Consider the following 25,909-nt stretch of genomic DNA (forward strand, 5'->3'; position numbering starts at 1 on the left):
TTAAATTAGAGGATGTTAAGGTCACCTTTTGGTGGCTATAAAAAAGCTATAATATTTAGTTTGTGTGAATTTACTTTACTGTCCATAATTTTATTTTATGGTAGAAGATTAAATTGACTTTTCACCATCTTCTGGTTGACAAAGAGAGTTTTATTAATATATAATTTAAATTATTGCTATTATTATTATCAATATTATATTATTATTATTATTATTATTATTATTATTATTATTTTGACAAGTTTCTATTGACTATTGAGTTACTCCATTGCTGATCCAATAGACTCAATCTAAGATGATATTGAATATGGATAAATGAGGAAGAAAACATGGCAAAACCAAAAAACCAAAAAATATGGCTTTTCCTATAAGTCAATTCTTCTGATTTTGATCATCTGTTTAGAATCATAGTCTAATATCCAAAAGCTGTTAATTATGAATGATATTATTGACACTTCAAGGCTGTTATTTTGCATAGACAAATGTTCTCGTTATAAATTTAGAGTGCATAATGACTTTTTCAGAATGTCAATAACAATTTTTTTTGTAATCATTTGCATAGTGATATTATTTTGGCCGTTTTGCTGCCATTTCACTTGAAAACCTAATCAACCAATTGATGTGACATTACATCAAATAATTGATAGGGACAAAAAGAACTCGTACCAAATATTCGGAGAATTCTCGGAAAACCTTCACATAATGATCCGCCCCTAAGAGTATCCCTACTCACATGTTAACATGTAATCAGATTTTAAGAGAAATATTAATAAATTCTCAAAGAATGAAGGTTCTAGAGGTCAACAAATAGACTTTGACGAAAGAATTATGAACACAAAAACAAAGCAACGAAGAGTCATTCTGATGATGCATATACTCATATATAAGGGCATGTTTCTCAAAGTTGGTAATATTCTTTGCAAATATTGGACACATATGTAGTAGCATATTCTTCTTCTTTTTTCTTCCTTTTTAATAAAGTTTAAACCATGTGAACTTTGGCAGTTTAGAGGATGCATAAATCTCTTAGAAAGGCAAATATGACTAGACATATATAGTATTGATAAATGGGAGACATATGGTATGGATGCATATGAGAAGAAGCAAAATGTGGTCGTTTTGGGGATTGGGATTAAGTTTAGAAATCCAAGCAGAAAATGACGGTATATCACGTGAAATGGAAGGTGGTGTTTAGTTAACCTAACACAACTTCCATGTCTCCATTCATCCTCCCATATGCCTCTCCTTATCTCTCTCTCTCAAGAATTTTTTTCTAGTATTTCAAGAAAACAGCCCCGTTTTTTTTTAAGTATCGAACCACTTGCATTATGACACTTGTTGTACCAAACCGTGTTTCTGAAACATTGAAAAATCTCACATCTCTCATACTCTCATTCGTCAGTTACCAATCATATGGGTTTTGGAGGGAAATTGTATCAATCAAGAACTCTTAGTTACAATTTACATTACTAATGCAAATTAGTCTTTAAATTTGAGGCACTATAGTTACTTTATGATTATATTGTTGATCTTTTGTAAAATTATGCAGGAAAATTTTATTTGAACCTATCTAATTTCTTTCTACACCCAACTTACTCTCTTCACCCATATTATTTTTTATTAAAGAATTAATATCTCTTTAAACCCAAATTTATTACCTAAACTACCCTCTCAAACCCAATTCAAAATGTAAAATTATCTTTACACTCATTCCCTTTATAATTGCATATGCCGTATAGGACTAGCATTTTCATGGTTGCTTTTTTTCTTTTTGCTACCACAACCCATCCATGGACTTGGGATTCAAGAGATCATTCCATAGACTTGAATTTGCCAAGAGAATGTTAAGCAAGCTCCAATTCAGTCCTTTTTAAATCAAGCATTTTCATATACTTTTTAAGAAACTTTGAAGTGACATAGGGTTGGGTGTTTTGCTGCTATGTTAATAAAGAAATAAACAAATTGGAGCTATTTCAAATAAAAAAGGTGCAAGACATGCCACCCGCTAGTTCGTGGTTATGGTTGAGCAATCTTTATTTGCACCAAAAATCAAGTTTTATGTCTTTGCAGTACTAATCAAAAGTCATTGCATTGGTGTTTTGGGGAGCATATAGACGACAAAGAAAAATAAATACAATATAATATAAAAAATATGAAATTTAATCCAAAGAAGAAGCAAATAAACAAAATATCCATAAATCGAGTCATACTTTAGTTGGAGGATTAAAAACTTCAAAATCACCATCTATCAATAGAAAAACTTGTTTTTCTCTATCAGAGCTATTAGGGTTTTAGTCGGAATGAACATAGGATAAACAAAGGGTAACGCTAGGGTTTAATTATAATATATGGGTCTATTGATAAATTTAATTTTTATTATTACTTTCATTTTGTACTTAATAGTAATTATGCAATAAGATAAAATAAATAATTAACATTTAAAATTTAAATTAGGTATAAAAAGTGGTTAGATGAGTTTAAATAAAATTTTCCTACTATATATCATGCATGATCAATGAAGTAGCTCAAGGCATTCGTCGGGATCGAGAAATATGTTCTGATCAAATATATTATGATTTCTGTAATTTTTGGCGATGTGTTTGAATATGATGGGAAAAATATGTTGATCGTTTCAATGGTAGTTCACTGAATGCAGCTCGACAACATTGAATACGGTGGCCCGACAGCACTAGAGTTTGTTCTTCTTAAGAAAGTCATTTCCTTTGCAATGTAAGAGCAAGTCCAGCAGTCTCAAAGTTGCCATTACAATTGGGTTGAACTGTCTTTGGGCCAAAAAATCCAGGTCCAGCGGTCCCAAAAGGGGAGGGCAATTGGACCAAGGGCTTGTGCTCGTGGGACTACCTTTGCAATTGACGCCTGGGCTTCCGTCCATTGGCAGTTGGAATCGACCCAATAACTTGTTTTTTTCTTCAAGATGAGCCATTGGATTTCCAATGGTAAAAAAATGTGCAAATTTAATTGTCACTAACACGTGGCACAATTTGGAGCATCCAACATAAAAAATTTAAAATTGAACAGCCAAGATTATTATAATGGTTAAAAATTAAAAAATACTTTTTTTTAATATAAATACCCAACTATCTTCTGCATTTCTCACACTACACCACAACTCAATATTTATTTTAATATCTTTGGTAGGTTGTAATGCTACAATCATTTTATTTTCATGGAACAAACTTACAAAACATAAAAATTAAAAAAATATATTCGTAAACAGTGCCCTTACCCTTGCCCTGATTTGCACAAAGACAATTACTACTTAAGAGTGAATAGTAAAAACAATTTCATTACCTTTACTTTGCCTTTACCTTCCTAAAATGGGTGGACTTGTTCTAAGTCTTTATTTACTCTCTTTTTATAGTTCATGTTCTTAAAATGCTTGAATGTTTAATTCTTATCCTATATCCAACACTCGAGAGCCACTCTTGGAAAAGGGTTTCTGTTGTGCAGACTTTCACCACCATCACAAATCATATAGACTTTAGAATTTCACTGTAAGGACTTCACACTAATTTTGTGCTCTTATAATGTGATCAAAATCATTGAGTTAGAGATAGACTGTATTGTAATGGAATTCAAATCAATAGGTTCTTTAGTTTGGGTAGTGTTAGATTTTTCTTAGTTAATTAGGAATCATCTCCATTATTGTAGCATATGTGTAATAGGAATGTAAGCTCCAACAAAATTAGTGTAACCACTTAGTATTACAGTCTAGCACTACTACAATATAGGCTATCACTGGCGAAGCAAAAACCGACATGAAACCCAATTTCTGTCGGAAATTTGGCAAAAATCCGACATAAAACAATGTAATGTCGGATTAGAATAGCGACACTAATGCTAGCATCACAAAAGGCCTTCAGTGTCGGTTTGTTCGCTTAATCCACCACCACGCAGCGTCGGTTAAAAGCGACACTGACATTAACATCAATTTAAAGCGACGCATACTTAAACATTACGTCGGTTTAAAGCGACGTTCAATAGCAATTTAATTATAATATATCCACCCTACTGTCGATTTTAACCGACATTGTGATAAAATTAAATAAATAAAATATACGTAAATCGACGTCAGATAACAATTAAATAAATAAAATATTCAAACTAGTAACGGTCTTAACCGACACCATCTTTGTTAATAATAATAAAAAATACGAGAATCTGCATTCGTTTTCAATTAATTGGTACTAAAAAAAAATTATATAACCAAATAAATAAATTTCATGTAAAGGCCAAAACAAACCTTAATAAAAATTATTAACAATAAAAATAGTGACAAAATATACAAATATTTTATATCCAACATTCCACATAATATACAAAAACTCATACAAAATATACAAATATCTTAAAAATGTACAACTCATACAAATTCTTGCCACACTCTTGCAAAAGATTTTGAACCAGTTGTATGGTTCATTGCTTTCAACAGCCGATTAATCTTATTCCTTTATTCTATACCAGAAAACTTCATTTTCTTCTTCCTTAATCTTACGCAATCAGTTGTCAACGGGAGATTTCTATAATCTCTAACCTCCCATGCTACATATCTTGAAAAAGCACTAGAGTTATCACTAATGTATTTTCCAGACGAATCAAACGAGCAAAGTTGTTTTGTCCATTTGGGAACTGAGGGTCCATGCCTCCGTCGGGATGTTCCTTATTAACACAAAAAAATAATTAACAACCAAGAAACAAAAGTAAATTTTCAGTTTAAGCCTAATACTAGTTTAAACACAAAACAAAAAATTAATAATAATTCACAAATGAACCACCTTCGAACTTTTCCTCCTCGAAATGAAGTTCCTCAGAACGTTTATCTTCACTTTGTTGATCCATAGAAAAAGTTAGTGGAAAGGAGAAGGAGTAAGGCTGAAATGGGAGAATGAGAGGGAGTAAGAACACACGGGGCAAAACCAAAGAAGTAAACGAGAGAGGGAAACGAAAGCATGGAAGTAATGGGGAAGAAAGAGGTATAAATATGGTTGAAATATTTGGACTTTGCGTCGGCTGAAACCGACACCATGTCTGACACAACTTAAATGCATGTAGTTTGACACACTTGACTATAGTAGTATTTTTCTTAACTTGTGAGTGAAAGTTTTTAGGTTCGATTCTCACCAATGGCGAATTTGAACCATATTATTAATGCTAACCTATTGCGAGACTTAGCTTACTCCCTCCCCCTAATATCATTTGTTCTAAAAAAAATGTGTAAAATTCCTACCTATATAAAAATTGATATAACTCAATATATACTGTAATATTTTTCACACATTAATTCCAAAGTCATATTAGTAATGTCATACTATTAGGCACAACTTATATATCAATAAACTTGAGTTTGGGATGCCATATATAGTTAGTTGGGTCAGTCAAAAGCGTCTTAAAGGTATTTTCGGATTTCTAGACCTATTCAACTTTGACTCATTGGACTTTTACCCTAAGTTATGCATATGACGAAATATGAAAAGCAGAAACCAAAAAAAGCCCCTAAATAGGCCGAAAATAGGCATGCATGCCGTAGTGAGTTGGCAGAATACAATTGAAACAAGACCAGTATTTAAAAGAAGAGCAAGAAAAAACAAGATATATTTTTCTCAAAAAATGAAATGAGAATCAACAACAACAAAAGGCAAAACGAAACAAAGATGAAAATCGTGAAAGGAAAAAAGGATAACTTAGCTGATTTGCTGATATGTTCTATGAATGCAAAGTGCGATATTTCTTTCATTGAAACATGCATATATTACAAATATATTTCATGAATAAATGGGCCCTCAAAGAGTCTTTGCAAAGTAGATCTAAAAATATTACAATAAAGTATCACTAATTGCAAAACAATGAATATACTTCAATTCAAGCTTATTAGGAACTGCAAGCTTGCACATATCAATAAAACCAGTAAATCTTGTCTTACATGGAGACATGTGAGAACAAAATCTCAAATCATATATTGTGACAGAGAGTACGATGCCCATGGTTCAATTATATCACCTAATCACCACTACGATCACATAATACCAAGTGAAATAGATCCAGTAAATCAAACAGCTTCACCCTTCACACATAGATCCAAAAAAGATAGCACAATAAAACGAAAATTAAAATCAAGCAATTCTCTTATAGAGAGCAATTAATTATTAGACAGAAACAAAAATAAAAGGATAAAATCATGTTGCCGCTTCACATCCTACGAACATCCGCAAGCAATATCACTGATAGACTAGACCCATAATATCCTTCTAGTTAAGCCCAATCCCGACTCAATCTGACAGTACAAACCTGGTCAACACTCAAGGCTAGCCACCTAGAAGATATCTTGGCACTTGGCAGCACAAAATCCTCATCCTCATCTCTTCAAGGAAGCTTGGTTTGATGAATTTAGAGGTCTTGCTCTGAGACTTCTGGAGAGCCAAGAATAATTTGGATAGAAGGTTTTTCTCAACAAAGGTGAAAATTTAGTTTCTATCAAAGATAGTCATCATGGGTAGTTTACTAGTCTTCTATTTCATCCTCTTTAATCTATAAATGCATGGTAATATCACACACTACCACATGGTTATGTCAATTTGTCCAATAATAACACGTAACTTTATTTATAAAAATTAATTGTGTCATTTATTTATATTGTAATAAGTAAATTAATAAAATTACGTGGCAGTGTGATCATCACTTACAAATTTTCTCTATATAACCGAGCTCAATCTTAGGCCTAATAATGTTCGTTTCTAGCTCAACTATGTCACTTTGTGTGTGAAAAAATATATATTTTTGTTTTAAAATGGGAAGGAGATCGAGAGAGAGAGAGAGGAACGTGGAATTAGAGAGAGAATTTTTGTTTTTATTTTTTTATAGGATCTTAAGGTCACCTTTTGGTGAGGCTATAAAAAAACTCTAACATTTACTTTGTGTGAATTTACTTTACTGTCCATAATTTTATTTTGTGGTGGAAGAATAAATTGACTTTTCACCCTTTTTAAGTTGAAAAAGAGAATTTTATTAATATGTAGTTTAAATTATTGTTATTATTATTATTTTGACTAGTTTCTATTGACTATATATTGAGTTACTCCATTGCTGGCCCAATAGCCTTAATCTAGATGATACTGAATATGGATAAATGAGGAAGAAAACATGGTAAAACCAAAAAACCAAAAAATATGGCTTTTCCTATAAGTCAGGTCTTGTGATTTTGATCATCTGTTTAGAATCATAGTCTAATATCCAAAAGCTGTTAATTATGAATGATGTTATTGACACTTCAAGGCTGTTATTTTGCATAGACAAATGTTCTCGTTATATATTTAGAGTGCATGATGACTTTTTCATAATGTCAATAACAATTTTTTTGTAATTATTTACGTAGTGATATTATTTTGGCCGTTTTGCTGCCATTTCACTTGAAAGCCTAATCAACGAATTGATGTGAAATGACACTTATAGGTAATACTTTTACGCGCAAGGACGGAGCCAATGCATGCTCGTGCATGCCTATGCACGTTTCTTTTCTCATGTTTTTAATACTTTTACGCGGAGGGGCGGAGCCAGTGAAATACCCTCACATTCCCATGCACGTTTCCTTTCTCATGTTTTTAATATTTTTACGCGCCAGGGCGGAACCAATGCATGGTTGTGCATGCCTATGCACGTTCCTTTCTCAAGTTTTTAAGAATTTTACGCGGCGGGGTGGAGCCAGTGAATGCCTGCGCATCTCATGCACGTTTCCTTTCTCATGTTTTTAATACTTTTACGCGCAGGGTCGGAGCCAATGCATGCCTGCACATGCCCATGCACGTTCCCTTTCTTACGTTTTTATTTTTATTTTTGCTATATTAAGTTTTTACAAATAATACATAACTGGATAAATTATGTTTTACCCCATCAGGTTTGAAGTGAACTACCCCCTTTTTTTTTTTTTTTTCACTATCATGTCGGAATCCATTTTGAATTGCATATACTTATCTGTATAAACAAGTGTTGAATTATCTTAGTGATCAAAACATGAAGCACAAAGCAGATAAAAGGAAACCAAAGTAGGAAATTTTACAAATTAGATTGATTGTCACTAATAAAAGAGCTCGAGTTACCCCTGCCTAATAAGTTTTGTTAGGTTCCACCTCTTACTCGAATTTCTAACTCTGCTTACGCGTGAATGATTTCATAAAATGCTGAAAAATTGAAAATTTTACTAAAATTGCTAACAAACATGTATAAAATTATAAATCCACATGATATACCTTATCAAAGTTAAAACAAAACAAAAATATTCTTCTCACTTTTCTTTCATCTTAATTTCCATTTAAAGTGAACTGAAAACAGAAAAACGTGATCACGAAATATTCAATTTAACAAATGCAATGCATGGAGATGGAACTGTGGGCAAAACCATTCCACTCTAACTATCTTTCACGTCCACCGACCCAAACTCTCAAATCTATAAAACTAGTACGTAATCAATCAGAGGCCGTTAGGAAAAGCAAAGAAAAAGACACAAATAAAACTGAAAAGAAACTTGATAGTTCGGCTGCTATATATACAAAACGAAAAACCACACATACCATTTGTTCAGTTACACTCCCATGAGCAACTAAGCCAACCAACACCATATTGGCAATTTCAAATCCAGACAACAAAAAAGAAAGAAAAAGGATAACTTAGGTTACACAACTTTCTAAGGTGACCCATTACTTATTAGTTCCTTGTAGTTCTTCAAAGGTAGAACGAAGTACTAGGTTAAAGATCAGAAGCTGGTTCCTTGGTACATTGAGAAGCAGACACCATCTCTACCAAATCCATCTCTCTCTTTTCGTTTGAAGAAGCTGCAGCTTGAAGATGATGATCCTGTGACGCCAAATATTCCATGTTTGTGTTGCAAAACCCTAAGTGAGGATGATGATCATTTGAATTATAAGATGATGAATTGTCGGCTCCATTTAAGAGGTATGAGAGGTAAAGGTCAGAATACAGAGGGGTGGTAGTAGTAGGACTGGGGGTACTAGTTGTGGAGGTAGTAGCAAAATTGTACATGTTTGGATTTTGTGAGGGTTCCATTGGACTAACAATTAGTTCAACATTGTTGTCAGTGGAATTGGAAGGCTGTTGAGGATGATTGAGATTGTGAGGGTTGTTGGTGAAGAAAGTTTGCATAAAAACAAGTTCATCATAAAAAGAGTCAGCCAAATTCAGTGGAGAGCCAAAACAGTTGCTAGTAGTGGACTGATCAGATGGCTCTTTGACCAAAGTGTTGAGGTGGGTTTTTGATGGATCATTTTGAGAGAGAGTGGAAGAGCTAGTAGGGGTACTAGTGGAAACATTGGAAATATTGGAGGAGTTGTTCATGAGATTCTTGCTCCTGATGTAGTTTTGGAGAATGGAAGAATGAGGCTTGTTTTTGTGGTTTCCATTGTTGCCTTCAGGTTGCTTGTTCTTTCTCTTTGAAGTCTGCCTCCTTTTTGTTGCATTCCAATGGTTTTTAATGGCGTTTTCGGTTCTTCCCGGAATGCGTTTCGCAATCTCTGCCCAACGGTTTCCAACTTTAGCATGAGCATCAACAAGTACCCTCTCTTCCTCTTCAGTCCAGCCATCTTTCTGAAAAATAAAATTTCACCAAGAAAAAAAATATGGAACATAAAATTATGTACTACAAGAGAAAAGCCAATGAATTCTTATTTTTAATCCAAATAATTAACCTTATAAAACATTTTCATTTTTATCAACACCCGATAAATCTATGTAAGCGACGAAAGAGAGGGGGGAGGGTTCGATGGGATGGAGATGAACACCCTATCTACCAAGACAATCCTCCACTTACGAACCCTAAATATTTTAAAAATGAAATTTGATTACAAAAAACCTATGCAAAATAAACATTTACAAAAATGTTTACTTCTAAACGGAAGATGAGATGCTTCAATGTTCTTGAGCTAGAACTAGGGTTTTGACAACGAAATTTGAATCCCCAAACGGAAAGAGAGGAGATCTATGAGATCCACAAATAGATCCTTCACAATCTAAATTTGCGCCTTTGACTTTTAGCTATATCTTTGCCATATATCACAATCCAGGCAAAAATATAGCAAAATTTGGATACTTTTTTATGGTGAAATTCTAACTTGTAGCTAATTAATTGTACAAATCTAAAAATGTATCCAAGCAGCAAATTTTTGTTCTTGGTTTATAGAGATCTAAGAACAAATCACCTTGATATCAGGGCGCAAATGATTGTGCCATCTTTCTCTACACTGCTTGCCAGCCCTACCCACCAACTTCTCAGCAATCTGTGCCCATTTTCTCTCTCCACATTGCTGCACCAGCCTGATCAACTTCCTGAAAATTTCACCATACGAAAACAAAGCCAAACAAAAGAAAAAAGAAAACCCATTCAAGTTTACCTGAAATATTATTTGATGGCTTCAAAAAATCGATCTATCAACAACGAAACATGAAAAATCGATAAACTATAAGAAAAAACCCAAATAATTTTACATGCAACATTGTTTGATGATCGATCGACTTTGAAATACAAAAAATCCACAAGCTTTAAGAAAAGAAAGGGCAAATTAAGAGAACCGTCACACGGTTTCTTGTTACAGAGATATATATATCTATATATAATCTTACCTGTCTTCTTCAGCAGTCCACTGTCCCTTTATTAAAGTAGCAGCAGTTAAACCTTTTTTAGATCTCTTTCCGACCGCTTTACAACTTCTTTCAGAAACCCTTCCTTCTTCTCCGAAACCACCTGTGGTATTAGGGTTTTGCTCTTGAACCCAACTCATCATCAAGGCATCTCCTTGTTCAAGAAAAAGTTCATCCACAAAGCTTGGCTCTTGGAGATGATTAGTGATACTATAATTATTAGGCCAAGAAGCTTCTGCCTCATGGCCAAATATTGCACCACCACCACCGCAAAAAGAAGCAAAACCACTCAACTCATTTGAGAAAACCACCTTCTGATGATCTATGTTGCTTGCATTGTTTTGGCTTTGATGACTTCCCCACAAGAACCTATCTATGGCTGTCAATGGAGGACCTGTTTTATATATACTGTGATGCTGGGGAGGATCTTGTGTGTTGTTTGTAAATCCATAAACACCATAATCACCATCACCATCACCACCACCTCCTCCGCCTCCTCCTCCTCTACCTCCCTCCATGAAAAGAGACATTTGAAAATTAAGACTGAGAAAATGCAAGAGGAAAGAAAGAAATTCAGGATATTAATTTAGGGTTCAATTTTGGTAAGCTTTTCTAAGGGGTTTTTCTTGTTTTCAGTTTGTTCTTACTTCTTAGAGTCAGAAAGAGAGGCAGAGAGAGAACAACCTTGTAACGAGAGCTTGACAATTAGCATGTACTCAGCCTAGTAAAGAGCCACATGTCACAAGGACCGTTGATGCGGAGATGCATCTAACGGTTCAAAATGTCTTTGGCTGTGACTCCTGAGCTTCCCTTCTTGTAGAAAGTAGAAAGAGCTGGAAAGAGATTAGTGCGTTGGTTATAAAATCCACAATTATTAAAAATACTTTTTATTACAAGATTTTTTAAATTTTGGACTAACCCTCAGGTAATGATTTGGGCAGCTTCCAACTGTTAATCACTTTGGCGCCATTATGACGGAAAGACATAATTGCCCCCACATCTACACTCTTAGCTCATGGCACATAATGAAATGAGAGGGTGTTTTGGACCATTTGATACCATAAAAAAATGAGGGACATAAAATATTGAAAAATGTTTTGACTGTCTGAGTTAATTATGAATTAATTATAATTAATTAGCAAGAGGAATTCTGGCCAAACTTAAGCCCCAGTTTTATTGCTTTGTATGAATGCTTAGCCAATTGTACATATTCCATTTTCTTTCATATTAATCTCCCTCATTATAATTTTATTTTATATATTTGGTTTCAATTTTTTTTTTGGTTACATAGATGTTTATTTTTGTGGAGCAATTTTTTGAGTGTGCTAGGAATATGACCCGATACACCAAATTTTATAACATAAGTGGTTGAAATTTTTTTTTTTCAAGTATTCAATTTCTTGTATTATGACATTTGTACCGGGTCATGTTCATGACACACTAAAATTTTTCTCATTCTTATGGATGACTTTGACTTAAAGAGACGTAGGGTTGAGAATTTTGACACGAGAAATTTCAAAGAAAATATTAAGCTCAATTTATCGATTTAAAACTTTTGGAACATTATCTCAAGCCCTGGTCACTGCATATTTCCGTTACTGGAGTAGATGAAGAAGTTATAAAAATTGAAATATTGGTAATTAATATCTATGAGTGATTACCTAAAATCTAAATTTTATGCCAGCAATGTTTCAATTTATTATTATTATTTTTTGTCCAAAAGCGATATTGAACTTTAACTAGTCTGTTCTCTGAAAGAAGAGGGAACATGAACTTGAGTGCATGACGAGAAGCACACCGGTTCTAGTCAATACAGCTACGTCCGCAAAACAAACATTAAAAGGTCTCCTGAAGGTAATACCATCTTTTAAGAAGTGAATTCTTTGTATTCAGGGTAATTGGCCTAGCGACATTCATTTTCTGCTTTGTTGGAGGAGATCCCGACTTCAAATCTATAAAGAAACAATTATTAATAAACAAAAAGTATCTATTTTGATTTAGAAGACTTAAAGTAGATAAGATCATTCAACCAAAAAAGAATGTTAATACTTCATCAACAAAACTTTAGCTACAAGTATTACATTTGGAAAAATAAATTGGAAGTATGCCCACTGGCTTGTGATTTTTCTTGGCCGCTAGTAAATGTAAATGGAGCTGCAATTTCCAACTCCTGTAACTCATTGATGCAGTATGTTTGCAGGAATAAAATCTTTGCCTTCTTCAACAAGAAAGGAAAAGACTTCCCACCGAAAAAATAAAGCAAAACCAAGAAGAACTTAAGCCTAGAAACTGTTATGTGCAGCCAGTTTTTTCAATCTGAGCGCGAGTCAGTTCCTTCATTTCATTCCTAATAGGAGCGGTCCGGATCAGGACATTATGGCCCTGGCAAAGAATATTCCGGCAAATAAACCTGGGACAAACAAAAGTTACTAAGATGAGAATAAAACCCCACAAAATCACGTTAGTATTTCAATGTCTTCATTGTTGATTGTGTTGATTACCAAATAGTATACTGAAGAGGTTTGGTAGGCTAAGGGGCACCTTGAACAGGACTAAACCTGCAAGCGAGATCGGACTCTTGTTTAAGGAACCAACGAGACTGCAAAGCAGAAGAGTATCTTTAGTTCCTGTATAGATACTCATAAGAAGTTTTCATGTTGAACTAAAGTATACATCGATATTACCTATACATGGTTGGGCCAGTTTGATGTAAAAACCACATGGAGGTGAAGCTGATGGCAAGTCCAAGCAATCCACTAGCTGTTGCAACAACCCAAAACATTGGCAATTTGATCACATCTCTGCATATCGAAGCCAAAAGAGTAAGTAGAACTGAAGTTAATATGTTCTCAAAAAGAAAAGGGCACGAAGTTATGTCAAACTTTGAATTAGGGAGATACGCTTACACGTTCATTATATATTCCCATTCATCAAACAGAATAATCAAGAAGGCAGCAAAAGGTAGAGATACCAAATTATTCAGCACAACCATTGATACTTCGTTGAGGGATTCAGATCTTGTGTACTTTTTTTTCTCATCCATGACTCGCCGTAGAGTGAGCTGTCACAAAGAGAGAATATTTGCACAAATTATAAAATGACCTATGTAATTCAAATATAAAGTTACAGGTCTCCCAAACAAACTGGAATTTACAAATATCCCAAACTTAATAACCGCTACTTACTGAGTAGCTTGCTGTTTGTACGCAATTCGAAAGCAGCCATGCGTAACCTACTGTGCCAAAGGAGATATCTGTAATGCCACTGCTGATAGAAGAGATAATCTGCAATACATACGGAAGCGATAGTACTCTTTCAAACTTCACTGTAAAAAAAAATTTAGGGGGGAAGAAACAAGTAATTATATTTCATCTACAGAGCAATGAACATGATATGGGAATCAAAACGCTGGCAGTTTCCTGCAACATGGTAAGTGTAGAGTTGATTACCATCATAAACATGGCAGTCCACACTTTCTGATTCCGATGTTTCCGGAACTAATATAATTCTCCAAGTGCTGTTAAAATATTTGTCACAAAATTCAGAATGGTCACCATTGCAATATTTACATACTTCAAACCGAAAGGAAAAACAAATGAAATACAGTACGTCAAAGGTTTGTACGTATGTTAAGAGTATCCTTTAGTAATAAACCTTATGTAGCATCAAATGAACCACAGTACATTAAGTAGTCCATAATCCATATATGTTAGAATACATTTTAGTAATGAACCATATATGTCATCACATGAAGAGAAGTGTATATTTAGATGTTATAATTAATATTCTCTTCACAAGTTGTCGTTGTTCAATTTCCGCAGGTCAGAACAGTAAGCTCCAAACTAAAACGAAAATAAAAGTCCCCAAAATATGTAGGCCTACAACTCACCTATACATGCCAATGAAGATTACATTGACAGGGATCCAGACCCTAACCAGTTAGAAAAGCCCAAGAGGACAACAATTATTGTACTTAATTCTGCAGAGAAGCGCACAGAAGAAATAAGTTTTCGCTATGACTGCCTAAATTAAAGGAATTGCAAAGAATTAAAGAAACGATCATCAAATTAGTGACGAGGGATCAATTATCAGCCTAGAAAAATCGAAACCTTTGTATAACCGGACAGAACAACTTTGTTCAGCAATATCATACTGCAAGAAGAAATGCAATAAGCTGTTCCAGACAACAGTGGTCCAGATTTCCTTGCTGACCTATGTTCATGCTTTTCATCTCCACCGATTGGAATAGAGACAATCTCACCGTGCCCTCCTCGACTCCCTCTAAACAACCTACTTTAAAGAAAGGACCCAAAAAAAGGGGACAATGCGCCAAATTAACAATGTGTCGATATAACCACAAAGCAACCATATTCTAAATGCTCAGCTCATTCCACAATACAACATCTACACATGAATACAACCAGAAATTGTCATTATTCTAAGACGACTCATGGGATAAACGTGGCCACCATTAACAAAAATTCATAGTGTTCATCAAAGTTACTTCTTCAACTTAAATAAGTACAAAAACAAAACAAAAAACAAATTTGTTGTGGAGATTCAAAGCCTTCGATCATCAAAAGGTAAGAGTAATTAAGGAGTCTACCTGTCAGTCAATGTCACAGCTCTTCGTTCTGGAAGAATCGAATGGACTCCTCCATTGATAGAGCCAACTTCTAGGTCCTCACTATCATGGCCTTTTGCTCAATCCAACTTGAAATTAGATGACCCCACCGGCAAAAGTGAAAGAAAAAAAAAAAAAATCAACAACCCAATTGCAAACTAGGATCAAATTTTCACTTTCTGAAGCTAAAAATCGTATCTTTTGTACTCACAGGTACAAGTGTTCTTACCAATTAAACCCTTCGCGCTTTTTTTTATTCAGTCTTTCAAACTCTGGAAATGTACAACAGAGGACAAATGTACAGGAATATCTTAGTGAAAGTAGAAAAGGGAGATATATCAAATGCTTGGTTAACGAAAAAATCATGAAGAAAACGTGAATCCGTGAAAACTCATCTTTTTTAAGAGCAAAGGTGATTAGGTGTGGATCTGAGTCAAGTGTGGCAGTACTGTCTGGGAAGGAGAGAGAGAGAGAGAGAGAGAGAGAGAGAGAGAGAGAGAGAGAGAGAGTAAGTGAGCATTAAGAAAGGAAGGAACAGAGTGGGAGGGTGAGATTCCAGGCGACTACCATAGAAATTGAATGATATTTGGGAATGAGGAACTCAACCACATGCACCCAAAGTCAAACCGTTGTGCGAATCATCTTCCTCCATCTCTCTCTCTCTCTCTCTCTCTCTCTCTCTGTAGAACATTACGAAGAAGGTCAATGAAGGTGAACTGGTTCTTCTTCTCTTCTGTGAATCGAATCAGGGACGCCGGAATCCGGAATTTGGAAAGCAACTTTTGGGTTTCGCGTGGGATTTCAAACGGTCTGCTTTTTGCGCGGAAATTGTGGATGGATTTTGGGGCTTATGGACTATTTTGTGATCTGGGTTTGGAGCAGAGTTCAGAATATTGAAACAGATTTCTCAACGAAGCCCATCAGGCATGAAATCTTTATCACAACCAAGCCCACCATGAGAATTTTTATTTTCATTTCTGTCCGACGGTACCGAGTTTTGAGGAGACGGTTAGAGTATCTTCAACATGCAAGTGGTGAGTTGCTTTAGTAGTTAGGATCTTACTTTTCAATTGATTGCGTTTTGAGTTCAAATCTTCTCCTTCCCTTGATTATGATATCATTATCTATAGGTTATAACTATGTCATTGTTCAACCATTAATATATCAGCTAACTTGTTGTCCATATGTCATTCTTAGAGTACGGGAATCGGTTAGGATTTTTCTACAGACTGGGCTAGGTTTAATTTATTAGTCATGTGGGCTTTGGTTTCTTGTAAAGGCCCGGAATTGGATTCCGATCCACTTTGTGGGAATTCTAGGGATTCGCACATTTTAACCATTCATCATGTATCGTGCGATCAGAAATTATTTAACTTTTTTTATTTAAAATTAAACACAAATTGTATCTGAAAAAAACTGACCACACGATGTACAATAAACGGCTAGAATGTGGAAATCCCTAAGAACCCCACAAAGTGAATCCGGAGATGATCATTTTCCCACATATATCTCTTGTATGCCAAGTCACGAATGTGTATCCAAGTGTAAGCCTCTACATCCGTACAATCATCCAATTTACCAATTCTACATGGTATCACTCGTCTAGATTTCTCTATAACTCAAAACCCTAACCTTCTTCTCTCTTCCCTGAAAACCTAAAGATTCTTATTTCCTCCATGGCTTCTGCTGCTGTCGTTGTTGCTTCCTCCACCTACGACCCTTCTTTTTTCGGTTTCCAACGTCGCCCACTTTCTCAAGCTCACTAACCCCAACTACACTAAATGGTTGAGTACGTTGCTGGGCCTGCTAACGCCCTCGTCGCCAAACTTGGCCAGCCAAACCTAATCCATCGTTCGTTACTTGGTTCCAGGCTGACCAATTGGTCTGTATTTATATCACCTCCACCATGTCCGAGGCAATTCTCTCTCTCGTCGTCAACAAAACTTTGTCAACAGCTACTTCGGACTGCCTCCATGATCACTTCTCTCAAGTTTCCATCGCCAATACCACCAACCTTCGATTTCAGTTGCTTGATCTCACTAAGGGCACTAGCACCAAACTCACGAGATTGTTCATCGTGTATCATGCATGTTCTCATACTTCCCAACAAAATCGTTTGGTGGAGTGCATATTAAAATACCCTAGTTTATATGACGTTACAAAATTAAATCTAATAGTTTATGCATGGTACAAAAAGAAAGATAAAATATAATTAAATTGGAAAAAAAAATACAGAACAGATAGTTTTCATAATGCAGAATATTAATAAGCAAAAATTTACCCCAAAAAAGGCTTATAGAATCCATTACAGACTACTCCAATTGACACTATAGGTAGGAAAGCATATACCAAAATTAGAGTTTAATAATTTTCTTAGCATGAAATAAATAAAAAAACATGCACGACAAGTGATTAAGGAAGAATGCAGCCCTAGGCGGGGCCTTATTCGCCTTCCACCTAAGCTGCGCAGGAAAGGCTCAAAGCTCATCCTAGGGAACAGTGAAGCTTCATAGGGTCTTTCTGTCCAGGTGTAGGTAGTCCGCATCTTGTCTTTCTGACCGAAAGTAGGTACTTGTCATATCTCATTAGCATTTCGGCGCTATGATTGATCTCTAAAATTCGGTGAATTTTGGGTTCTTTCAAAGTGTCGGTCCATTTGTGGTCTTCGAATATCTTGCGACGGTGCCCTCGTTGATGCCGGTGAGCACCAAAACGGCGTGCTAGACAGATTTGTGTTTTTCAAGGAGACTGGAATTCGAGAAAGTTTCAGTGCAATGGCAGGATGTACAGGGAAGATTAGAACAGTTTCGGATTTTAGGTGAGAGAGTTGGGAAAAGACTGAAGTATCGGATTCAGGGTTTGAAGATCGAGATGAGTTTCAGGGGTGGATTTTTTGGGGTCCAAAGTGTGGAGAAAGTCTAGGGTGGGAGAAATTTATGGGCGGGGAGGGAAGATCGATGGTTTCGGTGCATGAGAGGGCCTTGTGGGATTTTTCTCTACTGGTCGCAGCAGCAGCGGCAGCGGCAGGGGACCATGTGGCAGTGGTTTTAGTCAAGATGCGACCGGCGAGGTATTTGAGGCGGGGGACGATGACATAACGTAACTTCCTGAAACCTGCGGACTTGAAAACTAATGTTAGGTGCCATTAGCTATAGCTATACTGCAAATAGTGCTTGCAAGAGAGAGACACAGAGGAAATTGCAATAGTGCATGAAGTTATGACAAGGAGCGGAGTTTATATAGAGAGCAAAAATCTACCTCACGGAGGAAGGAAACATGCATGAATAATCCTAGTCGAACTCGGAAGCTCATCAAACTTGCCCGAAACCTTCAAATTAACTTAGCTTTTTTGAACGTTTGATGTTCAGGTATGAACGTGGCTTGGAGAACAAGGTAGTGATGAACTGGGTCTTTCTTGAAAAATTTTCAGTTGTGACAGGAACATGGATGGTATACCACATGTTTTCATCATGCCCGTGGATACAGACAATCAAACTCACTAACTCGGAGCATCGAACTCGGAACTTTCCACATTTTTTTGTTTATTAAGAAGTCGCAGTCTGCACCCTTGTTACTGGGCCACTTGCTGTGGTTAATTTGCTAAGGATTTCGAACGACTGCTTTTGGTGCGGTTGTTTTATGGATTAACATTTAACAGTATGAAGCCATCTGAGGAAGGGACTATAATTTAATTACGGTAATTTTTTTGTTAACTCTTTGTTTTAGGTTGATTTTCTAAAGTCTTATTTCAACATTTTTTTCTAAACGTTTCAACCAATAAAAGGAGAAATTTTTTAGTGTGTCCAGAAAACGGAGTGATACACCACATATTACTATACTGGTGAAATATTTGTGTTAAAAAATTAACAACTTAAAAAATAATAAAATTTTCCTCTACTTATATAATGATACGTAGTGTACCATCCATGCTCCGACACAACGAAAATTTCTCCAATAAAAAGTTCAGGTTTCAACAAAGTTGGATTTTCTCAAATTTCAATGGCTTGTTCAAAATTGTACAAAAATCAAGAATTCGACAGGATGAGATTTCTTCTGATCGTTGGATTATTAGAGAAGATATAGAAATTATAATCTTGATAATTATATTCATAGCACAAAAAATCAACTTTTTCATTGCACCAAGACTCACCCTTTATATTTTCACAAAGGATGCAACGTAGACAGATGTATAGTTCGGTGATACTATAAGAGGGCACCCCAATTTGCCACCTACGTATCTCTATCTAGGCCTTTTATAAGCTAAATTCACAAGCCCACCTTCGTCCTTCTGTGGATATCTTCGGTTTTTGGTAGCAAAAATGTTGTATGCACTCTAGTTTTGTCTCTCAACACCTTGCTTCTATGAGCTCTAGTCTCATAAGGTCCTCATTTTGAGAGTTTAGGTTCAAATGCTTAAAATTTTGACAACTTAATAAAGCAAAACAAGAAAATGAGTTTTCTAATGATTCATGGATTTTAAGTTGATTTTGCTTTATTAAGTTGTTCAATATTTTAAACTTTTAGATTTAAACTGATACAATCTTGTGGCTAATATTATTTGGTCCTCACAAGTCCTTGAAATGAGGACCTTAGAAGGGCAAGATTGTACGTCTGTAAACACACGTCTGTAAACACCCAATAATGTAGCTAACTCACAACTATTTGATTTTTAGAGAAATGCTTCTTATGCGCTTTTCCATAAAATTATTTAAAGTAAAATTTTAAAGTACTTTTACGGAAATCATTCTTAAACGAACCCTTTAAGGGCTACACAAATCACTTTAGTAAATTGCCAAAATCACCTTCTATCTTTGTTCAACTATATTTTAATCTAAGAAGTGGGTGATTCAGATTAAGCTACATAATAAATCAACTATAACATATAATTAAATACCAAACTCTTTGTCTATGTAGGTCGAACATAAAACCTTCTCAGAGAAAAATATTTACTAAACCATATGCTACTTGCAACTGGTAGGATCACTTTAATTCAATGAAAACAATTACAAGTGAAAGTTTACACCGTGCCCTAACACTGATAAATAAATAAACACTAAAATGGGACAAAAACCCCACTCTCAAGTGAGGCTTTGCTAATTAGCATACAAATTAACATGGCAGGAATAAATCCATGCCAACTATCACATGTTAAATGGGATAGAACAAGAAACCGACAAGGTCACAAAGGGTTGGAGCTCAACCTACACAGTCCACACTAAGACACTAACAATTAACATCAACAATTCATCATCCTATTTATATATAATTACATACCAAAAAATAAATATCCACATACCTAAATTAGTAAATTAATAAGAAGAAGATGGGAAATAGAAATTGAGGATTAGGGCTGTGACATGTTTTTGGTCACAGGCTAAGCAAAAACCTGGAGTGGATCAAACACCATCACCACCACACATCACCAAAAAATCACAATCCTCGCTCTACAATAAGTAGTACTACAAGTTCATATTCCATGCATCAAATGCTCAAACTGTCACACTATCACACAACATATATAATCACAAAACAAGGAAGCACAGCCCTCGGGTTATACACCAAAAGCTCCTCCTCGTCGACCCTCGAGTGTACCCCGCTGCCTCCTCGTCCCACGACCGAGTCGAATCCACCGCCCTCTTTGTCCACGTCATCAATATCCTCCTCCGAGTCACACCCGACCCGACCCGCCACGACCCGGCAGACCAGCATAGCCCGCTTCACGTTCATGAACTTAAAGTCCTCCTCGATATCCTCCGGAATCGCCACGTGTGCCCTGGAGCTACTCGACAAAGTGGAAATTCCGTCCAACTTGGGCGAGAATCCAGATTTAATAATCCCGCAAATACTGCAGTACTCGTGATTACAAATCCCAGAATTCCCGTTGAGTCCCAAATCGCAGACGAAAGTGGAGCAGTGAAATCGGAGAAGCTCGTTGCCGTCGGCAATGCAACGCTCGTCCCGCCTCCGGCAAGCGCCGTTTCGCGCCGCCTTCGACTTGACCAGCTCTCTGTACTCCTCGAACCTCGACAGGATTTTACCGCTGTTGTGGATCTTCAGGATCCGGTGAATTTCGGGGGCTTTTCGCGTATCGGTCCAACCGGTTTTGAATATGATTTGGACGATGTTTTTGCCCGAGTCTCCGTCATGGAGCTCTGAAACGGCGTGGTGGATTGCCTGGTGGTGGTCGAGAGTCTCGGGCTTCGGGAAGATTTCGCCGCAGGCGGTACATGGGAAGATATCGTTTCGGAGAGGGAAGAATTGGTGGGAACCGGCCGAGATACCGGATTCGGGGAATGACCCAGGTGGGTATTTGGTGTCTGGGTCGGGTAGGACGAGGGAGACGATGGAATGGCTGGAGGAGCGGGGTGGAGTGGAGAGGTGGGATTGGATGATGTTGGTGCAGGTGATTTTGCAGGATTTGGAGGTGAAGATGCGTTTGAGATAGGACCAGGAGGTGGAAAGGGCTTTTTGGGGTTTTAGGGTGTTGGGTTTAAGGAGTTTACGGCGGTGATGATGCTTTGTTTGGTGGTTGGTGGTGGCGGTGAAAGAGAAGCAGCCGAGGTGGAGGAGGAGGAGAAGGAGAGAGAGGAACTTGTTGAAGAGTGTTGATATGTTGGCCATTAGGGTTTTGGAAAATGAGTGTATAGTAGATGTCAATAGCTATAGGGTATGCATGAAGATGGAGAGAGAGAGAGAGAGAGAGAGAGAGAGAGAGATGATTGGTGGTTAGGAAATTATGGAAGGAGGAAGAGGAGAGAGGAGTAGATGATCATGAAGGGGGAAGGAGATAGAGAGGGGGAGGAGGTGGGACATGGGAGCAGGTGAAGAAGAATAAAGCTAAAAGAGAGAAAGAGTAGGTGGAAGGCAACTTCATGGTATCTCTCTGTCTGCCTCTAGAGCTATCTCTATATCTCGTTTCTCTTAGATGATGGGGAGGTAGTGAGAATATCTTACGTCGAGGAATTAAATTTTTATTTTTATTTTACATATTATTACTGTATAACATACTTTTGACTGAAATTAACAGTCTTCCATTGAAGGGAATTTATCATGCATGCATCATATGAATAAGGGATGCATTCAGTGGCGAAGCCAGAAATAATTAGGAGGGGTGGAATTTAAAACTGTAAAAGGTCCCAAAAAATTGTAGACAATCAAATCCTTTCAGATAGTAAGCAATATTAATGTCATTCATAATCCAGGTTGAAGGTTCTAAAAGACGTTAGGAACTAGCAGGGCAGTGAACTGAAGCCTAGCACCTAAGCAGATTTGAGTAAATTTATTATATATCATCTAACGCCTAGGTGGGAACCTAGACGTATTTGAGTAAACTTATTATGTATATATTATAATAGAGATTTATAATCAAATTTATTGTTGGTATGGTCTTATTGGGTATTGGGCACCACATGTATTTTAGGAGGCGAAGTTTAAGGGAGAAGAGAGAGTTCACAAATAAAGTGGTACGAATTTTGAGTTTTAAGAAGTAAAACAATAACTTTTGAGTTACAGATAAAATGAGATCAAAATAGAGTTTCAGATGACGTAGCTAGGACTTTTTTTTATTTCTTGTACTTTTTACGGTTTCACTTGAAGCGTGCTTTTGTTTGGCTTGAACATGATACATGAACTTGAAACACTCCGCATGCATCACATGGATCTTACTTTTTCTGTCGCAACTTTAACCATAGCGTTCCCTTACATATTTGAGACATACAAAACAGAACTTGTCTGCTAGGGGAAAATTTTTTGTATGACGGAAATACGGATGGTACATTATATGTTTTTATAGAAGTGGTGAAATTTTTTTATTTTTTAAGTTATTAACTTTTTAACACATATATCCCACCATTTGTATAATGACATGTGATGTACCACCTTGTGTACCGGTTACATTGAAAAATCTCTCGTCTGCTTGAGCTTTGCCATTACAATTTCCTTTTAATAAAAACTATGAATTAAAAAACAATCACTTATCACCACGGTATATTAGTATTTATAAAGTGAAAATTTTAAGTTTAATTTTTATGAATAACGAGTTTGATTCAAAATTTTCACACGTCTTAACATAAGTAAATCATTATATCAAATACGAAAACCCCTTACGCATGCACTTCTCGATCATGAATTAAATACCTAATCAAAACTAATTAATCACCTCAATGATCGACAATCCAAAGTGCTTCATCATTGTCAACAATTAATTGAGGGAAACTGAGACTGGCATGTGGAGTTCCTTAAGCTCATCATTATTCACGATCACGTACCAAATTACCAATACATATATCTACTTGGAAATTAAAGAAGAAATTAATAAATTGATCAAGAACAAACTCCTAGATGCGATACTACGGAATGGATGTGATTCCACACGTGCAAGGCTCTCCCACAAAAGCGCCAACCCATTTAATTAAGAGAATTTTAACGAAAAGCTCTTGGTATTGTTCATTTTAACGAAAAATCACATTTTTATACTAAAAAGTCAATCATGTACTATTCAATTTATCATTTATTTTGTCCTTATCGTTAAAATTCAAAATTTTCAAACTTTTTCATTAGTTTTCCTTTTAATTAAACAATTTTTTGATACATAAAACCAACAATTAGATAAATGGGGTTTATCATGCGGCCATTTCTCAAAAAGAATCCAAGGCCTGCTCTTGCCGTTTAGTTTGTTTTTTCATTGAAGGATATGAACAAATATGACACATGATTTTGTCTAAAATTGTAGGTTTTTATTTTTTATGACTAAAGAAAAGGAGTAATGCGACAAAAATCCATTTATTTAGGATGACACTGTGTGTGAAGGACCCCCAAGAGTACAAAAAAAATTCAGTGTGTAGGAAACATGTGTTAATACACCAAGTGTCATATACAAATGGTTAGATACTTGAATGTTAAAAATTTGTTAAAAATTCTTTTTTAAGTATTCAACCACTTGTATTATAATATGTACGTAGTGTACTAGACTGTCGTATTCGTGACACACTAAAAAATATCTCCAACAATACATGCATGAAACTAATTTAATTTGTAAAATTAAGTTAGTGAAACCAAACTTCGAGGGGTTAAATTGGTTTTAGTGCTGTACATAATCGATTCTACTTTACAATTTTTCGAGTGCTGCGGCCATGCATTTTGGAGACATATATGCCTCTGATTTACTTTTTCGTTATCAGCAGGAATCAGTATCTCTAGCTACCTCCACGTTATCAAATTTTAAAGTATTATTTCCCTAATTTAATTCAACTGAGGGAAATTAACACTCTCAACATTTTGTGAATGTAGCAATCTAGGGTTACAATTCATATAGATCTTAAGACATGTTTTATATCATTCTCTAAAATACAAAATTTCTCGTCTACTTGTATTATAAAATGTGAACTGGTAATACTTCGTAACTGCATTACAATCTTTATCTTACCACTCAAAAAACAGTTTACATGATGGTACGAGTTCTTCACTAGTTGGTTCCAAACATGCACGATAAGCTACGTACGCACATAGCTGAATAGTGTCACACTGTATTGATGTGTATGCAATAGTATAGCTGTGATGACTCACTGTTGCTTCGTCCGTTTATTACTTACCTCTGCGTAAGAGTTTGGCTCTTGACCATCCTCTGAAAAGAGGAAGAAAAAGACCTTAGTCCATCAAGTAATTTGTAACAAAAGCAGAGCAGATTAGCAGTTGGGAACCCTCATAGATAAAGGTTGAAGTGAAGTTTTACGGTTTGTTTAGAAGTGCTTTAAAATAATGACTGAAAATATTTTTGGTGAATTTTTTTTTAGAACAAATCCTTAGTAAAAATGCAAATGAAATCTAAAAAAACACTTAAAATGCTTCTTGAAAGAAGCATCAGCTACTGTTTGTTTGAAAGTGTTTTTAAAATAACTGAAAACGTTTTTGATGAAAATATTTTGGAACTAATCCTTTGTAAAAACGTACGTGAATTCTGGAAAAGCACATCAAATGTTTTTAGAACTTAAAAATATTTTCTTTAAAAACAATTTCAATCATTTAAAAAATAATTCTCCTAACTAAAAAAAACTGAATGGATTTCGATGGATTCATCAAACAATGTAGAAATCTACATCTCGTGATATATTGGTTTATTTATCCTCTATGATTCTTCTATATGCCTCGGTCTTCATTATTTCATTGTGGACTCTATGATTCCATGATTCTACAACCCTTATAATAGTTTAATGTGGGCCACATGGCCCACTTGACGAACAAGTCTAGTAGTAGCTTTCGTTTTTGGTAGGCCAATATGATTCGTCTTTGGCTGATGAAAAATATTGCGTTGAAATCTCCTTGTCTGTGGTAGTACAGTGGTACACACCCCACTCCTATCTTATAATATGAGCCAATAATGGCACATAATTAACCTAATGACCCTAGGTTGATGGGAAATTATGGACAAAATTTATCACACTAATTTGTGGGATTTTTAGAGTGGAAATTACATTTTCGATTGGTCTATGTTTAGCCTCAATTTTATGAAAATTTGAAAAAAAAAAATTGAGGTTACACCTTTCAAAAACTAATTGACAATAGATAGATGACACAATTTTTCTCACCTTATATACTTTTGTAAACCTTCACACATAACGCATAAGT

General features: G+C 35.7%; 2 protein-coding genes and 1 pseudogene across 2 annotated transcripts; all 3 read right to left on the minus strand.

The window, feature by feature from the left end:
• Positions 1–8,757: 8,757 nt before the first annotated feature.
• LOC125468510 (transcription factor MYB119-like) lies at positions 8,758–11,192 on the minus strand. Its single transcript, XM_048564336.1, has 3 exons — positions 10,645–11,192; positions 10,224–10,350; positions 8,758–9,612 (listed from the first exon to the last, which is right to left on the minus strand). Exons 1-3 carry the CDS (start codon positions 11,190–11,192, stop codon positions 8,758–8,760), a joined length of 1,530 nt encoding a protein of 509 aa, XP_048420293.1.
• A 1,661-nt stretch (positions 11,193–12,853) lies between these two features.
• LOC125468511 lies at positions 12,854–17,372 on the minus strand (annotated as a pseudogene).
• Positions 17,373–20,516: 3,144 nt separating this feature from the next.
• On the minus strand, positions 20,517–22,172 carry LOC103963270. Its single transcript, XM_018651406.2, has one exon. The coding sequence runs from the start codon at positions 21,905–21,907 to the stop codon at positions 20,792–20,794; it is 1,116 nt and encodes a 371-aa protein (XP_018506922.2). The 5' UTR covers positions 21,908–22,172; the 3' UTR covers positions 20,517–20,791.
• Positions 22,173–25,909: the final 3,737 nt, after the last annotated feature.

Source organism: the organism of the source record quoted next, unplaced genomic scaffold (genome assembly GCF_019419815.1).
Source record: "Pyrus x bretschneideri cultivar Hongxiangsu unplaced genomic scaffold, Pyrus_bretschneideri_v1 Contig39, whole genome shotgun sequence".
NCBI lineage: Eukaryota > Viridiplantae > Streptophyta > Magnoliopsida > Rosales > Rosaceae > Pyrus > Pyrus x bretschneideri.

Excerpts from the sequence above, each read along its gene's own strand:
- LOC125468510 (XM_048564336.1), bottom strand. The coding sequence starts at position 11,192 with ATGTCTCTTTTCATGGAGGGAGGTAGAGGAGGAGGAGGCGGAGGAGGT. Across the intron at positions 10,351-10,644 it reads TGGACTGCTGAAGAAGACAG|GAAGTTGATCAGGCTGGTGC; the intron begins GTAAGATTATAT and ends TGAAATTTTCAG. Across the intron at positions 9,613-10,223 it reads ATTTGCGCCCTGATATCAAG|AAAGATGGCTGGACTGAAGA; the intron begins GTGATTTGTTCT and ends TTTATTTTTCAG.
- LOC103963270 (XM_018651406.2), bottom strand. The coding sequence starts at position 21,907 with ATGGCCAACATATCAACACTCTTCAACAAGTTCCTCTCTCTCCTTCTC.